Genomic DNA, 17,958 nt, shown 5'->3' with positions numbered 1-17,958 from the left:
AATCAGTGGGGCTATATAATGGGAGGAGATTACATAACTTCCCTGGGAGTGGGGATTTCGCTGTCCATTTGACTCACCAGAAGCCCTGACCTTTCCTAGACACACTGACGGGCTGTTTTGCTCTCTGGGTAGAGGTGAAATCTGGTTGGGCCACTTCGGTCTGACTTCCTCTGGGCCCTTGGAGGAATTATCTGGCTGAGTGCTTTGTTATTTGGGCCTCCCTGGGGTGTGTGCCCTGCTGGGAATGGTGGAGCTGATGGCGATGGGTAGTCAAAGTGTGGGGTCTATGTGCAAGCATGTGTGTTGTGGGAGAGGTATCTTAGGTCCTTTCCTCAGAGTCCCTCTGGCATTTTGGCTGGGGTTCTTCCTGGGCTAGCACAGAAGGTAGCTAGTTAACCCTGCAGCTTTCTTATCATAGCCCTTTAGCCTCCTGGCCCTGGCAAGTGGGCCTGGCTGTGTTCTTTGGAGCTGTTAATAGTCTGCTTTGTTACAAAGGTCTTTCAGTTTTATTCACCCAGTGCTCTGATCTGCATGGCCCATTTCAGGAGTTCGGATTTGGTATCCGAATATCATGGAGGGCCATGGTATTGGGCATCTCTTTTTTCTGGGCCTCCCTTACTGGCCACATGTCCCATGCTTTTTTTGTCCTGTGAGTAACAGGAAATGTCAGAAGTTTTGAAAGCGATGCAGTCCATTGTCTTAGAGTGACCCTTCTAGCATGAAGGATGGGTTATAGGGGGCAATGGACAATAGAAGATTAGAACTGTCGAGATTGGTAGTTCATCAGGGCAGAGTTGAATGGATGGGAATAGTGGGTTTGAAGAAACAGGAACAGCTTTAACATGAGGTTTGGATTCTAGCTTAGACATTCAGGTAGCTATTAATAGGGAGTATAGAAAGTCACGTCTTTGGGGGGCTATTTTGCTTTTAGAGAAATTGAGTTGGGATCCCTGTGTGATACCCAGGAAGAATTAGTAGGTAGGCAGATGAAAGTAAGGGCTTGCTGCCCAGGAGAGAGATTTGATTGTCTTCATCATGTAGGTGAATGGTATTTATTTATCCTCCAACACATCTGAGTAATAAAACTCACTTCTTCAACTGGAAGTGACTCACTGTGTTACTTCCTCTGAAACATGGAATCACGGGTTAAATTGGAATACAGAGGAAGACCAAGTATAGTTTGAAAGTATCCGATGGGATTTGCTACTCTCCTTCTCACTCCCTAGCTTTGTTACAAGAGTCATTGGGTCCATTCCACACTCAAGAGATGAGAGATGAGTTAGAGATTGTTTCCACAGTCAGATTGCCATTCCTAAGTAGCATATGTAACTCAGCTATATCTCTTCAGTGTAAACTAATCCAAATCCCATGGCCTTGTGGGAAATTAGGCAATATTGAAGGGAAACTTGATTCATTGAAATCTGGCAATGCTAACTGCTATTTTTCACCTTAGCCTTCCTTTTACAAATACATTTGAAGTCTGTTAAACAATGTGGCAGAGTGAGGCAGAGATGTGTTTTTTTTCTGCAGCAGTGCTTATCATTACTGCCTATAATGTTTATTAAAGATAAAAATAGCCATGTCTGTGATTACTTTTAGAAGAGAAACTTCTCACCTAGGTTTGTAGTGTCTGTGTGTAATAGGTATTCCAAACACTACTTGTAATTTGGTTGGGACTAAAATGCATTTTCCTTTTGAGGCAGTGTGGTACACAGTAGTTAATTTCCTAACCCGTCCTGTGGAAAGCCTGTTTCTCACAGGTTGTCCTGCAGGGCTTCTCAGGGCACTTGTCCTTCTGGGCCTCATCTCTGATGGTTCTAGCTGTGGCTTTTCCTCTCACCCTCAGAGCCCTTGCGTTTGCCCCCCTGTCCAAGGGCCCAAGGCCAGGGGAAACTTGGGCATAGAAGCATTGGTTTCTGGAGCCAGAGCTATGAGCAGAGCAGCCCCAAGAGCAGAATCCCAAAGAGACCCCACCGCGTTGTCCATATTTGGAGATCCATGTCTTCCCTGCCACACCCCTGACCCCTTGCCAGTAGGGCTAGCCTTGTCTGTGAAATGAGAGAAGGAAGGACAGGCTCTGGAAGATGGCCACTTGCCTAAAGTGTCACACATCATTGTTGGAAGAGCTGAAATGTACACCTTAGGATTCCTGACTCATTCTACTGTGCCCGAGTTGAAGGAACTAATTATTTTTGCCCTGGACAATGGAAGATTCTGGGGAAATAAAAGCTCTCTTTTCTTCAGTTTGAAGGAATACTGTATAGACGAGCGATGAAATTTTTTGGATAGCCTAAGTTAGCAGTGAGGGTAATTACAATGAGGCAGAGTTGAGGCTTATTGAAAAGAGAGAGAGAGAGAAAAAAAAAGACCAGTCTTCTGACTGACCTGCAATCAGTGAAATAAGTGGCCTTATAAGTGCTCCTTTCCTTACACATTGTGAGGTGAGGGTAGATGACCGCCTCTTAAAGCTGTGATTACCCTGGAGAGGGTGCTTTGTTTGGGATACTGGACAGACCTCTTGGATTCCCTTAAACACTGTTGCTCAGTGCTGTGTTTATACTGTGTGCTTAGACTCTGCAGCACCCTGGCTTACCTTGCAAAAGGGCAGACCTGCTCCTCTACCTGTCCCCCACCCACACTGTCTTTTGTGACTCCTTTTCCCTTTCAAGCCTGCCTTTCATGTTTGTCTTAAGTAGAAATGTGGAGGTAGGAGGGGAGGCTGAGGTGAGACATGTGTGAGGAGTGATTTTTCTAGAGCTTGGGTTTCCTAGGTTGCCATTGGGAGCTCCTCAGGCCTGTATGTTTGCAACATTCTTTTTCTAGTCCATTTTCTTGGCCGCCTTGGACCAAGCTGGCTTTTGTCACCACTGCCTGAGCCTGCGGTTTGCCAGCCTAAGCTGGCTGTCCCCACCTCTTTCCCTTCCTCTTTTCTCCTTTCCCCTTGTCCCTCTGAATCTGTTTCGTGTTTTCTTTTTAATTCCTGAAGGACACGGTGATTTAATATTTAAAAGATGTTTTCATTCAAATTCTGCCTTTTGTCAGTATAATAACAGAGAATAATATACAAGTAATACAGTGATTCAGATTGAAGATCGATTCAAGTGAAGATTGAGAGTAGGTTTTCTGAGGATACCCATAATGCCTTTAACATGCCTTTGGAAAATTAAGCATTTACTCCAGTTATAATGAGATATTTTTACCTCATATCTTGGGCCCACTGGAAACTTTCAGGTGGCACTCAATTCTGTTTTTCTTCAGCATTTACATCCTGTATTAGGCCAGTTTGATTTGCTATGTTTCATGGTTAGACTGCCTGTGGACATAATTGTTTTTGGTTTTAGCAAAATTTAGCTGAGTTTGGTTTAAGCTACAGCAATACCCCCTTCTCAGTTGAAATAGGAGAGTTAGCTTAAAGGATGTTTATGTCAGTAATTATATTTTTGGCTGTGAAGCACAGCAAAATGTTTAGGAAAATATACTTAGTAATTTCAAATCTTAATGTTTTATTTTTTTGCCTCCAGAAGTGTAGTATGGCTTTTTGCTTGCATCTTTGTTTTTATGTTTAATTACTTGAATTAGTGAAAGTCTTTGGCTTCACCAAATTGTTGTGTTATGTGTTCATTAAGGATGAAACACAGATACTCTTATGTCCAAATGAATTGTGGTATATTCAAAAGCTATGTAAAAGAAGATATATTTAATGTAAGTTAAACTGATTTGGAAGGAAGAGTCTACTGTTTTACTTGTTACAAATGTTATGTGTGGAGAATTACTACAAGAAATAGTTTTCAAATATGAATGTGCTTAAGGTTTATTTAAGGTGATATGCTTTAATAAGCTTATTTCCCAGGTCTTATGGGAGATTCTGATTCTGATTAATTTTTAACACATACCCAGATGTTTCTGCACACTGGGAGCGATGTTTCTGAAAAATACCCCAAATGGTGGGGAAAAAATAGTGCTACATACTTTTCTAAATTGATTATCTTACATCATTTGATATTTCATAGAACTAATCTTACTGAAAACCAGATTAACTTGTTTATAACATCATGTTTTACTGGCAATAGAGATGGCTATCATGGTGAAGAACCTTTTCCTTCAGAAGAGAAATGGACGGATACATTATTCATACCAACCAGGATCACGTGTTCCTTTATGAGTCTGCAGTGACTAGGTGATTGGGTCCTAGGTCATCCTAAATTTGTTATTTAGTGTTTTTAATTATTAGAGACATCGTAATTTACTTAAGATCAATAAAACTTATCAAACTGGATAGCATTATAGGTTACTCAGTGGAAGTAATTTCAAAGCATTTCCTAGCATTTGGCTAGAAAAGTCATTTTTATAGTATCTTTACAGTGGTATATTGAAGTAGCTATGTGAAGTTTGTTACTATGACATGATATCTTGATTGAATACTGTGGCCTGTTTTTATATATTTGAGGCAAGTGTTAATATGATTTTACTGAAATCTTGTTACGTATGTTGCCTTCCTGATAAGTTAATTGCTCAGAAATTATGACTTCTAATTATAGTGCAATTTTCAGTTTGACTCATAGGAAGAGAAATTGGACATTATTTTCGTTTGAATCAAGAGACCAAAGGTAGAGAATTAAAAGGTGCCTTGTTTACTGATTTGAAAATATGCTTTGGAAGTCTTTGAAATTCATTTCCTACCCAGTTCCCTTCTCTCATTCTCATTTTAGGCTCATTTTCCTTTCATGAATACTAAGTTGGAATTCTGAAAGGTATTTTAATTGTGAAAACACAAGTAAATTGCAGATGATTATAAAACATTCAAATAGTTCACATTTTACTTCATTTTGATAGACTTCTTATACACTGTACACTTACATACTCTGACATCACTAATTTTCAACAACTTTATAATGTTTCCTGGGCCTGCTTATTTATAGCTTGGTCTTTTAGTCTGTAATGTCATTAAGTTAGTTTCCTGATTAAATTTTTAAGATCTGTTTAATTTCCTGCATTCTTCCTTCCTTGATTTCTTCATTTCCTCCTGATTCCACTTTCCCCAGTGTGATTCATAACTCTCTTAGGGTTCCTGTCATGCTTAAAAAAAGCTATATAGTTATTATTTTAAGTGAATTACACAGTGCCTTAGCAGGTGACAAGGCTGATAGTTATCTTTTGTTAGATAGTGTTTTCATATCACTAGGTTCAGAGTCTACTTTTTGAATTATCAACTAGGGTTAAAGTAGGCTGAACTAATGATCTGGTTGTTGCAAAAGTCCTTCTGATGTTTTAGACAGTTTGTGCCTTTGCAGGATCTTGGTTCTTTACAGAGGAAGCCAGATGGCCCCTTAACTTTTGGCATTGCTTGGTAAACGGCAAACACTCAATAAACGTGGATAAACATGTTTCCACCCTGAACATTTTTAGTAAGATCATTGGAAAAGTCAGTTTTCATTTAAAAATGTTTAACCTTGATCAGTATTCAAACACAAAGATTCTCCAGAAATAACTTAAAATTGTTAAACTGCAGAGTGGAAATTGTAAAGACACCTGTTACAAAGAATTTCTTGTCAGTTTTTAGTATTTGCATCTGCAAAGCTTGAGTTGTTAGCTAAGATCTGAAATAGATCTCCTGTATGTGATCATTGTATTTGTTGTTTGATAAAGTGGGGCTCTGAACACAGAATTCTTGCAGACTCTGTCAGCTCATAACTTGAAAAGTAGAGGTAAGGATATTATATGTTAGTAATAATTTGCACTGCAGATTTCCTTGAGTTCATACATGGTTTTGAATTACTGTCACCATGGTCAGACAAATAGTACTTTGACATAAAAGAATTTTTTTTTTTTAAACAGCCTGGCACATCCTTGACATTTGTTATTTTTTGTTTTTAATCCAAGTAATACCTTCCTTAGTCCTAGGTGTAGTATGAATAATATTTCATATATAATCTGGCCTAACTTTGGGGTTTACACCATTGTTATTGAAGATAACATATTTTCCTTTACCCACATGGATGAGTAATTCTTGGGATTTATTGAACAAGAGGCTAGATGGGGAAAGAAGAAAAATTTTCAGCATCAGAAACAGATATTTAGAAGATTATCATAAATTCTTAGAAATTCTTAGAAAGAGATACCTGATTCACATATCTGTAGTTATTATTGAGTGGTGCATTAAGTTTTTCACTTTTGTCCATATTATTTCCAGTGTTCTGTAGATAATATGGGAAATAATTTTCTCTTCTGTAACTTTTAAGGATCTCTTCTGGCTTTCTTCTCCTCTTTGTATTAAAGGAAATCTGGTTTATCTCTCATATGTTCACTTCCCTCATAACTTTTTACAATGAAGATTTCTTTTTCCTTGTCTCTCCCTCTCGTCTGTGGCCTTGAACCAACGTTTCTTCCAAATCCCTTCCCCTCAGAGTCACTCCGGCTTGTGCTTGAATCCTGAGTTTTTAATTCTACTTATGTTAACTTTCTTTTGAGTTAGTTTTCTCATCTTCTAATGGAGAAAGTTGTACCTGTTATGGGGTGGTGTGTTATTTTCCTAAGGCTGCCATAACACATTACCACATGTTGGCTTAAAACATCAAGTTTATTTTCTCAGAATTATGGAGGCCAGAAGTCTGAAATTAAGGTGTTGGCAGGACAGTCCCTCTGGAGGCTCTGGGGAAAATCCTTCTGCGACTTCCAGCTTCAGGTGCCTGGTGGCCACATCACTGCCTCTGTCTTCACATTGCCTTCGTGTGTGTGTGTGTGTGTGTGTGTGTGTGTGTGTGTGTCTGTGAGAGTGTGTGAAATCTCTGCCTTTCTCTTAGAAGAGTACTTGCCATTAGATTTAGGGTCCACCTGGGTAATCCAGGATGATCTCCTCGTCTCAGAATCCTTAGCTTAATTGCATCTGGAAAGACCCCTTTCCGAGTGTCACATTCACAGGTTCTGGGAATTAGGGTGTGGGCATATCTTTTTGGGGATTTCCAGTCAGCCAACTCCAGGTGGTTGTAAGAATTAAAGGAAATATAATTGTGTATGTGTACTTAACATATATTTATATGTGGACTTCAGCTCAGTGCCTGACCAAACTCAGCACTTAGTAAATGTTAGTTCATCTTCTGCTCTTCAGAAACCTATGCCTGCCAAGATTCTATATCCCTGGAAGATTTCGGCAGTCAGTGCTCAATTCTGAATATTGCCTTCCACTTTGTCCCCCGCGTCCGTCCTCGTTGCTGACCACCAGGATGTCTAGCTCTTGTCTTCTGCCTTCACTCCGCCTGGGCATGCCCTGGGTGTCAGCATAGCTGTGGCCTGCTCTCCCTTGCACCTCTCCAGACCACAGCCTTCTTAACCTTCTGCTTCTGGAACTTTCTCACCTCTGTTAACAGTTATGTCTCATCCTCACAATGACTTCTCGTCCTCTCACTCTCCTTTGTTTTTTTTTTAAACTCTCCATCCGCTTGACCCTTCCTAACTTCCGTTACTACCCATCTCCACTCAGGGCAGATTGTCATTCCCTGGGTGTGCACTGCCCCTGTGCACTTCAGCCTCTGCTTAAACTTTCCCACCAACAGAATGGTTTTCTCTCCTTCCTCTTGCTTCTTTTAGTGCCTGAAATTATTCACCCTTTCTTCTAGTTTTTTCCACTCAGGCTGCTGACATGCTCAGGGCCCTGCTCTTCCAGAAAACCTTCCCTTGACCTTGCTAATCACTTATTTTCCTTTTCTGAAACTTGCTGCTTTCACTTTGTCAGTATCCACTGAAATCTTTACTATTTTCCTTTGGTTTCCACTGCTTCCTGAAGCTGCTGTCTTGAAGGCTTACAGTGATCTCCTGTAGGCTTTTTAAAGAGGCTAAATGGTGTGATGGTCAAGGGCTAGCTTGCTGGAGCCAGACTGCTGGGATTTGAATTCCGGCTCCACCACTTACTAACAACTCTGTGACCTGTGGCAAGTTATGCAACTCCATGCTTCAATTTCTTTATCTGAAAAATGGGGATAATAGTACCTGCCTTATAGAATTGCTTGTGAGGATTAAATAGGTTAGTATATGTAAAGTATGCTTGACAAAGAGAGTATGCTGAATTTTTTTAAGCTGTTGTTTTTAAGTCCTTCTCCTTAGCATCTGCAGCATTTCACGTGGTTTACCTCTCCCTCTTCTTTAGTCCATTAGCATTTTCACTGTGTTCAAGCTGAGATTAATTCACTTGGGGATCTTTTATCTTTGTGCTGCCTATTTGTGGTCTGTCTTCATACATCAGATCTTCACCTTCTTATCTCCTTTTTGGATAATTTTTCCTCTGGGAATTTATCACGATAGTTCCAGGTTTTACATTTATCGAATGTCTCCCCAAATGGTATTTCTAGCCCTCTTGTAGCTTCAGTCCTACATTTATAACTGCATCCCAGATTGCCTGACCAAGATCATCATCTCCCTCTCAAAATCATTTATTCACTAGACTTTTGTTAAGAGACCTGGGAACTGTGGCAGCATGTCATAGCAGCTAGGAACAGAGATATCAGGATCACAGGGATACTGCGTTGGTGTCCTGCGAAGCCCAGGAAACAGTTCTAGATCCCTGCAGGCAGGCATGTTCTTCTTATCTTGAATCCTTACAGCACTGTTAGTGAGCAAAGCTGGATGTGGAAAGGGGCTGGGAGGCACAGTTTTATAGCAGATGTGTCCCTTAATTTTCTTAAGTGAAGAATTAGACAAGTTTGCCTCATAAACTCAGGATAGAATGCCTGGCCTAAAAGCTTTCATAAACTGTTGAAGATAGGTTTTATTCTTTCTATGTTTTAAATTTTTTTCTGATGTTGTTACCCTCTGGGAAGCAGAACTGGTAAAGAAGTTAGATTTATGTCTCACAAAGCAGAGTCAAATAGAAAATGAATGAAATTAGAGAACACACAGCATGGTTTTAATTAAGCAGTGGTAGGTTTCCCTATTAGTTTTATGAAATGAGGGTTTCTTATAAATTGGAATAGAAATTTTAGACAAGGATTTTCTCTACCTAAAGACTTGCCAATAAGAAATTACATTTTATTTTTTGCAATCTATCCATCGGACAAAGGGCTAATATCCAGAATCTACAAAGAACTTGAATTTACAAGAAAAAAACAACCCCATCAAAAAATAGGCAAAGGATATGAACAGACACTTCTCAAAAGAAGATATTTATGCAGCCAACAGACATATGAAAAAATGCTCATCATCACTGGTCATTAGAGAAATGCAAATCAAAACCACAATGAGATACCATCTCATGCCAGTTACAGTGGTGGTCATTAAAAAGTCAGGAAACAACAGATGCTGGAGCAGTTGTGGAAAAATAGGAACACTTTTACACTGTTGGTGGAAGGGTAAATTAGTTCAACCATTGTGGAAGACAGTGTGGCAATTCCTCAAGGATCTAGAACTGGAAATACCATGTGACCCAGCAATCTCATTCCTGGGCATATACCCAAAGGATTATAAATCATTCTATGATAAAGACACATGCACACGTATGTTTATTGTGACACTGTTCACAATAGCAAAGACTTGGAACCAACCCAAATGTCTATCAGTGATAGACTGGATTAAGAAAATGTGGCACATATACACCATGGAATTATGCAGCCATAAAAAAGGATGAGTTCATGTCCTTTGAAGGGACATGGATGAAGCTGGAAACCATCATTCTTAGCAAACTATCACAAGATCAGAAAAACCAAACACTGCATGTTCTCATAAGTAGGAGTTGAACAATGAGAACACATGGACACAGGGTGGGGAACATCACACACTGGGGCCTCTCGGGGGTTGGGGGACTAGGGGAGGGATAACAGGAGAAATACCTAATGTAGGTGACGGGTTGATGGGTGCAGCAAACCACCATGGCATGTGTAAACCTATGTAACCTGCACATTCTGCACATGTACCCCAGAACTTAAAGTATAATAATAAAAGACATTACATTTTATACTACTACTAATAAGCAAGTTTTGGGTCTGGGTTAACATAGTTTTATGTTTGGAAAGCAGACAATTGGAACCATTCTCATGCTGGTTTAGTGTGTCTTGCAACCCTGTGACATAGCACTTTCTTCCGGTTAACAGCCACTTTCTGTTTAAACACAGCTTCATTCCCTAATGGCTTTTGGTCTTTAGGGATTAAACCCATGAGGACCATTAACCTGAGGAATGTAACTCAATTAGCTGTAAATGATTTGGAATAAAGGAATAGATTTTCTATTTGGAGAAATTGGTGTGTAGCTTTTCTTAATTTTGGTCTTCATTCATCTAATGAATAGTAAATGCACTCTTTTGGTAAATAATTCACCTTTGTTAGAGGTACCATAAAAAATCATTTTAAAGGCCTGGTGCGGTGGCTCATGCCTGTGATCCCACCACTTTGAGAGGCTGAGGCGGGCGGATTGCCTGAGCTCAGGAGTTCGAGACCAGCCTGGGCAACATGGAGAAACCCTGTCTCTACAAAACATACAAAAAATTAGGTGGGCATAGTGGCAGGTGCCTGCAGTTCCAGCTACTTGTGAGACTGAGGTGGGAGGATCGCTTGAGCCTGGGAGGTGGAGGTTACGGAGAGCCAAGGTGGAGCTACCGCACTCCAACCTGGATGACAGAGTGAGACCCTGTCTCAAAAAAAAAAAAAATAATAATAATCATTTTTAACAGTTTTGTTACCTACAAGTTGTATAATTTAAAAAGTTGTTTCCAGGAAACATAATAATGCATATAATGCTTCTACTTAGCATCTCATTTCTTAGGCCAGGGTCAGTCCTGGAAGTACAAGTTTTTTGCCTTAGGCTGAGTTCTAGTACTTTGTGGCAGGTTTTCTTTTCACAGTTTGGTGTAGCACAAATATAAGATGTTTATATTACTGACAACAAATTTCATATGTAACTTTAGGATTAAATAATCCAAGGTGCTGCAAACCAGGTGTCATTAGTAATCTATGTGATGCTGCCCCGCCCACATAATTTCAGTTGAACTTTGGGTCTTCACTTAGGCAGAGTTGTTAATGTTAGCTTGTCTTCTATTGAACATTTTCCTGCATTTTTGGTTGGCTGTTCTTTTAGTTTTCTTTTTTCTCTTCATCTCTTTTCTTCCATGTTTTTGTAGTTACCAAAGATGAATTTGTTGCTGTAGATACTTTCATTATTAAAAAATTAATATGGATTAAGAAATTAGAAAAAAGTCTATACAAGAATAAGATCAGGAACTAATACATTTAAAAATAGAGGAAAAAAGAATTGAGATATTCAAGACAGATTAAGTATAAGCAACGGAATACACAAATATGACAAGTCTTATAAAAATAAAAGGGAGTGCTTGCTCTGGCAGCAAATATACAAAAATGGGAACAATACAGAGATTAACATGGCCCCTGCACAAGGATGACATGTTTATTTTCAAATTTTAAATACAAAAGGGGAGAAAACACAATTAAAAATCAAAAGTAGAAGAGATTCAAAAATTATGTAAGTTATGCACAACTTTACCTAATTTGAATATCTCAGTGAAACTTTGAATCTCTGGGACAAAATACTCCAAATTGTATCAAGAATAAATAGAAACTGAAATACACCTAATACAGTTTCTGGCAGAGGGCAGGCATTCAACAAATCAACAAACTGATACATGGACAGAGAGGAATTGGAACAGGTGTCTGATTACAACTTTTTTTTTTTTTTTTTTTTTGACACAGGGTCTCGCTCTGTCACCCAGGCTAGAGTGCAGTGGCCCAGTCCTGGCTCGGCTCACTGTAACCTCCGCCTCCTGGGTTCAAGTGATTCTCCTGCCTCAGCCTCCCGAGTAGCTGGGGTTACAGGCGTGTGCCACCACGCCTGGCTAGTTTTTTTTTTTTTGTATTTTTTAGTAGAGACGGCATTTCACCATGTTGGCCAGGCTGGTCTCAAACTCCTGACCTCAAGAGATCGCCTGTATTGGCCTTCCAAAATGCTGGGATTACAGGCATGAGCCACCACGCCTGGCCAGATTACAACTTTTAGATGACTTTTTATGAGAAGTCAATTCAAACTTTTAAGGGCTTAATATCTGCCACACTATATCAGTTGTTTCAGAGTTAAGAAAATGACAGCAATGTGTACAGTCTATTTTATGAAACTAACATTAAGAACAAAAACATAGATGGCAAAAAACCCACAAACCTTACTTATGAATATATATTTAAATTGTATGAATAAGTTTTTCCCCCATATGGTCTATTTATTTTAAATAATTTCAACTTTTATTTTAGATTCAGGGCATACATGTGCAACTTTGTTACATGGGTATATTGCATGATGCAGAGGTTTGGAGTATAATTGATCCTGCCACCTAGGTAGTGAGCATGGTACCCAATAGGTAGCTTTAAACTTCTGCCCCGCTTTGTCCCTCCCTCTTGTAGTAGTCCCCAGTTTCTGTTGTTGGCCATCTTTTGTTCATGAGTACCCAGTGTCTAGCTCCCACTTACAAGTGAGAACATGCAGTATTTGGTTTTCTGTGCCTGTGTTAATTCGCTAGGATAATGGCCTGCAGCTGCATCCATGTTGTTGCAAAGCATATGATTTTGTTCTTTTTTATGACTGTGTTCTTCATTCTTTTTTTTTTTTTTTTGAGATGGAGTCTTGCTCCGTCGCCCAGGCTGGAGTGCAGTGGCGCAGTCTCGGCTCACTGCAACCTCTGTCTCTGGGGTTCAAGCCATTCTCCTGCCTCAGCCTCCTGAGTAGCTGGGGTTACAGGCTCGCGCCACCACGTCCAGCTGATTTTTTTGTATTTTTAGTAGAGATGGGGTTTCACCATGTTGGCCAGGATGGTCTCGATCTGTTGACCTCATGATCCAACCACCTCGGCCTCCCAGGAATTACAGGCGTGAGTCTTCATTCTTTTAAAGTCCACTTAAGTACAAAAATGTAGTCAAAATGTGTTGTATTTGTAAACTAGTATAGTAAATTCAGGTGTAGGCAAGTTAAATCTAATTATAAGACTACTTTCTAGAAAGCCTGTAGACATGCTTTTAAAAAAGGTATCTGTAAAGCTTACGTGAAACCTGGATTTCTGTTTGTCTCTTTTTTCTGGAGGTGAAAGAAAAGTTTTATTTTACTCTGCTTTTCTAGTAGTTTAATTTATGCTCTCTTCATGTGTACTTTGAGCAAGTTCACATTTACATAAAAAGTGGGAAAGAAGGTAGTAAACATTAAATTTCTCTCATCCCTCTATTCCATCTTGAGAAACTGGAGCAGCACTTAGAAAATTAGTCAGCATTCCTAATTTTTTTCATTCAGCATTCATCTTTGGAGAGTGTCATTACTGTATTCAGAGACAGCTTATCTTAAAATTGAGTCATTAACTGAGGCTTGCAGTTTCTTGGTTTTTGCCATGATAGTGAGCCTCTGCCTCTCATCTGAATGGAGTTTATGATTTTTTAGCTTTGTGTTTAGAGACTTTAAAGAAGAATGCACTACTTGCACACCTGCCTTGTGAAAACGAGGGAACTGAGATCCAAGGAGCTGTGCAAAGTTATGCACAGCACTAACAGAATTGGGACCAGGAAAGGAGTTTCTGACTTAGTTCTATGCCTCTGGGGAGTCTGGACATCTCAAAAGTTAGGGATTTTTGCGATAAAGCTTTGTCAATTTACCAGTTTCTCCCAGCAGAAGAAATTTGGGGCCTATTTTTGAAGCACTTATTGTGAATAATTAAATTGAGCTGCTTTAAAAATACACATTGATTTTGATTTTATTTGCTTTTACCATCCTGGTAGAAAGATTTGTGATTGAAAGGGAGTGTAAAAGTTTAATTAACTCTTAGAAATGACCCAAACAGATACTGATCCTAGATCACCCCTCCCCGCAAACACATCAAGAATTTTCAGGACCATTGCAAGATCTTTATTCCTACTAGATATTATGGGATTTATAAGGAATCCTAGCTTTTGTGAAGTTTTTGGTAGGAGGAAATTAATATATAATTAGAGAAACTGAATTTTGTAACTGTAGGATTGAGCATCTGTAATAAAATGCCTTTTTGAAATTTCTAAGTGTATTTTATAGTAGAAAATCACAGATGTGGGGGTTCATTATGATATTTTAGTTTGTTCAGTTAGTTTCATTCTATTTGATAGGTGGATATTTCAACTTTTTTTTGTTTTTATTGTTCTTAAAAAATCAGTTTGTTTTTGTCAGTTTTTATAGTAGGCAATATTTTATATTTCTGTTTTGCGTTTGGACGTGCTGATTGAGTCAGTTTATGTTTATTGGGCACTTCCCCAATTCTGAATATTATTTTATTAAATAAAAAAAGCTTACTGAGTTATGACATTCTTTCTCTATTTTTCTTTTATAGCCAACACGTATCTCTTTATGGTACAAGCTCGAGGTATAATGTTGAGAGAAAATGTGAAAACAATAGGTCATATGATCAGGCTGTACACAAATAAAAACAGTACGCTCAACGGTACAGGTAAGACTACTTCCTGCTTAACCCCTTGTAGTTACAAAGCAGTAAACCAAATCTTTTACAGTCTGTTTTGCCTTCAGGTAACTTCCTGTTAAAGATGAAGAAGGTATCTTCCCCTAAGCGTCCTGGTAGATTATTTTACTGTGCAAATCAAGACTGTTACCTATTTTAGGATGTATGAACGTGTGGTCACAAAAGCGATGAGGTTTTGTACAGACACTTAAGTTAATTCTTGCAAACAAAATATAGAAAGCAACTTCTACTTTTTCAATTCATATGTTGTATTTAAGAGAGATTAACCAGAGAATAATTTATTCATCTTAGTAAGCCATACTACCATCCCTCTTTATGTTCATTCTAGTTCCTAAGTTGTTCTTCCAGCTAGGTCTAGAAAATAGTTGTTTTTAATTATAGAAGATTGTTAACAGTGTTATGGCCTTTTTAAGGAGCTAAAGGAGAAATTTTATAAAATTGGAAATTGGTAGCTACTCCTGTCTTTTTATTTTACTTATTTATTTTTTTAGACAGAGTTTCACTCTGTTGCCCAGGCTGGAGTGCAGTGGCGCGATCTTGGCTCACCGCAAGCTCCATCTACCGGGTTCACACCATTCTCACGCCTCAGTCTCCCAAGTAGCTGGGATTACAGGCGCCCATCACCACGCCTGGCTAATTTTTTTTTTATTTTTGGTAGAGACGGGGTTTCACCATGTTAGCCAAGATGGTCTCAATCTCCTGACCTCGTGATACGGCCGCTGCAGCCTCCCAAAGTGCTGGGATTTCAGGCATGAGCCACTGCGCCCGGCCTACTCTTGTCTTTAAAATGTTACCTGGAAGTAGAAGCTCCATTAGAATCCCGGGAGGTTAAAATCTAATAGGCTGAACCGATAATTTAATGATGGTAGAATTGATGTAAATAGATTTCACTGTTGTGGAAGAATGTGAATGCTCTTTTATGGCAGGGTTGCCACAGTGTCTGCCAGGGTATTGTTAGGTGTTACTTTAAAGGATTCAGTGGGGTTGTCAGTTGTTGTACCCTTTATGGTCTCACTTTGAACAGTTAAAAATAAAGATTTAATTTGTGTTAGTAATTCTTCCTTGTGTCACTGTAAACCTACACATTCTACTAAGAGAAAGTCTGTCTTTCAGCTGTAGATGTTCTTTCTTAAATGTATGTCAAGGTGGGTGATAGTTTTAGACCCTTCTAAAAATTCAAGACTGTGACATATTGATCTCAATTTAATATCACATGTGCTTCTATAAAATCCATTCTAGTCATTTGCCTAATATGTTTACGATGCCACAAATCAAAACACTCTTGTTTTATTTTAATTTTTTAACCTTGAAGGAATTTTTTTAGAAGAACTGTCTCAACATAGTTGATGTTTTAATTCTACAGTAAAAGTCTCATTAACTATTCTTTAGCATGAATGAGTCTTCTGAATAGTAGGTCAATTTTAGAAGTTTAAACATTTTAAAAGCTTCTGTAGGATTTGTGCTGGTTGAATAAGTTGATTGTAAAAATGTTCACTGAAAGTTTGTTCAACTGAAAGGAAATAGCCATCTTTAAATTGGTGTATTTGTGTGAGTGCTAAAAATTTGTGCATATCAGCTTGTTTTCCCGGGGGTATGAATAAGGTATATGTGTGGATGTTGAGCTTGATTAGGAGGAATGATTACATGGGCAAGACAATCTTTCCCCATAGTATCCTGCAACTAAAAAAAAAGGAAAATCCTTTCCTCCTCTCACCAAGTCATAGTTTCAATAAAGACCAAAGAACCAATGCATACTTTGATTAAAGTTTGCTTACTTTTATGAAACTTTGAAAACTTTTCATAGGGTTCCTTTACTAATGGTAAAACTGTTCTCAGGAAACAGTCATTGTATACATTAGGGATTAGGTTTGGATGTAACAGAGACCTGCCTGTGGTGGTTTAAACACATGAGGCTTTCTGTTCTCATGTGAAAGAACTCTGCAAGTTGGATATCTGTGGCTGTTTTGGAGGCTCCTTAAAGTAAGTCATCACACACTTTTCATTTTCTGCCATCTGTCATGTGGCTCCATGGTTAACTCATAGTCTAAGATGGCTGCTTGGGTGCCATCTTGGTGTTTGAACTTGGGTCAGTAGGAAGGAGGAAAGCGAGAACAAAGAAGAACAAATAAGGTATCTCTTTTCTGGAGCCTTCTCAGAGGTCCCACACAGTGTTTCTTCGTACATTTAATTGGCTAGAACTTAATTGCATGGCCACATGCGATAACACTGGGAAATATAGTCTTGACCAGAGTATGCTGGAACTCTAGTGAAACTGGCATTCTGTTACCTACGGGGAAAGGGAAGAATGGAGTTTGAGTCAGCAATGAGGCTCTGCCATGTTCATTTAGCCAACATTTACAAATAATTATTATAGTTAGTATATTTAATCAGATATTGGAGACACAATATTAAGAAAAACAGTCTTCTTTAATATGAGGATCTCTAGGCCTCTGGGAGAGATGGAAACATGAAGTTATTTATAATGCAACTGGTTATTTCTACATAGACTTCTATAGATATAATATCCAAGAAAGAAGATAATGGCCTATGAGGTGTACAAAAAGCTAACTGAGCTCTAGAGGAGAATTGATTAATATGCAGTGGCTCATTTACAATTTAACACTAAATGATAAATAGATTGTGATAGTTATAAGCACATTTGATTTCCAAAAGGGATTTTTAATCCTGTACCTGACTTTCTGTGGCATCAAATATAAATAGATGTATACTATTTTTGTAAATAAATTATGTACTCTCATAATCAGATGGTGCCATGTAGCCCACAGAGCCAGTCAAATTATGAAAACAAGATGTATTCAGTGAATTCATCTAATTACTGAAGCAGATAAGGGCCATGCAATGTTAGAGTGGATAGGTTTGTTGGAAATAACCCAGCATGCCTCCTCATTTGATGGGTACATGAATTGAGGCCCCCAGACACTGCCAGACTGACAAGACAGGTTAGTGGGAAACAGACTAGGACTCTCATCGGTTTCTAACACCTGTTTTAAGCTGCTGTTTCGCAGGAAAATAAAGCCATTAAAAGGTTTTCTTTGGTGCTGTTCTCCTTTTCCTTTATGTGATAAGGTCCAGTGAGAATTAGTAGGGGATCCATCTGGCAGTTTTCATTGTTTGTTTGCCTTTTCTTTGGTTGTGTTTCTGGAAGGGAGGAAGAAAGCAGGGGGCCCAGAGCTCATTTTATTTTTATCCATTCATTAGATGAAATAATGTCTACCTTTTATAGCAGTTGTGGTGGTTCCCAAATGCATCTGTCATGCATAACCTTTTAAAATGCTTCCTGACTTTGAAAGCAGTGGTTATACATGATGGACATTGCTCACCTAACAACTTTTGTAGGAATAATGATTTTGTGGGGTTTTTTTTTTTTTTGAGACGGAGTCTTGCTCTTTCGCCCAGGCTGGAGTGCAGTGGCCCGATCTCAGCTCACTGCAAGCTCCGCCTCCTGGGTTCACGCCATTCTCCTGCC

At 38.8% G+C, this 17,958-nt stretch overlaps 1 protein-coding gene and 1 pseudogene across 6 annotated transcripts in view; both read left to right on the top strand.

Moving 5' to 3' along the window:
• Positions 1 to 17,958, top strand: part of B4GALT6 (beta-1,4-galactosyltransferase 6) — a 64,019-nt gene that overhangs the window by 5,451 nt on the left and 40,610 nt on the right. For 4 of the 6 annotated variants that reach the window (XM_016933489.4, XM_523901.7, XM_009433836.5 and 1 more), the window contains exon 2: positions 14,325 to 14,441. The exons of the other annotated variants lie outside the window; for them this stretch is intronic. In XM_016933489.4, coding sequence (XP_016788978.3) covers positions 14,342 to 14,441 — 100 coding nt within the window. In that variant the 5' untranslated portion in view covers positions 14,325 to 14,341. The remainder of the gene's footprint in view (positions 1 to 14,324; positions 14,442 to 17,958) is intronic. 6 annotated transcript variants of the gene reach the window in all.
• Positions 11,310 to 11,399, top strand: LOC112206358 (U6 spliceosomal RNA; annotated as a pseudogene).

The sequence above is a fragment of the Pan troglodytes genome, chromosome 17, assembly GCF_028858775.2.
Source record: "Pan troglodytes isolate AG18354 chromosome 17, NHGRI_mPanTro3-v2.0_pri, whole genome shotgun sequence".
NCBI classification, from domain to species: domain Eukaryota; kingdom Metazoa; phylum Chordata; class Mammalia; order Primates; family Hominidae; genus Pan; species Pan troglodytes.
The sequence above is the reverse complement of the archived record's forward strand: the minus strand, read 5'-3'. Positions and strand labels throughout refer to the sequence as shown.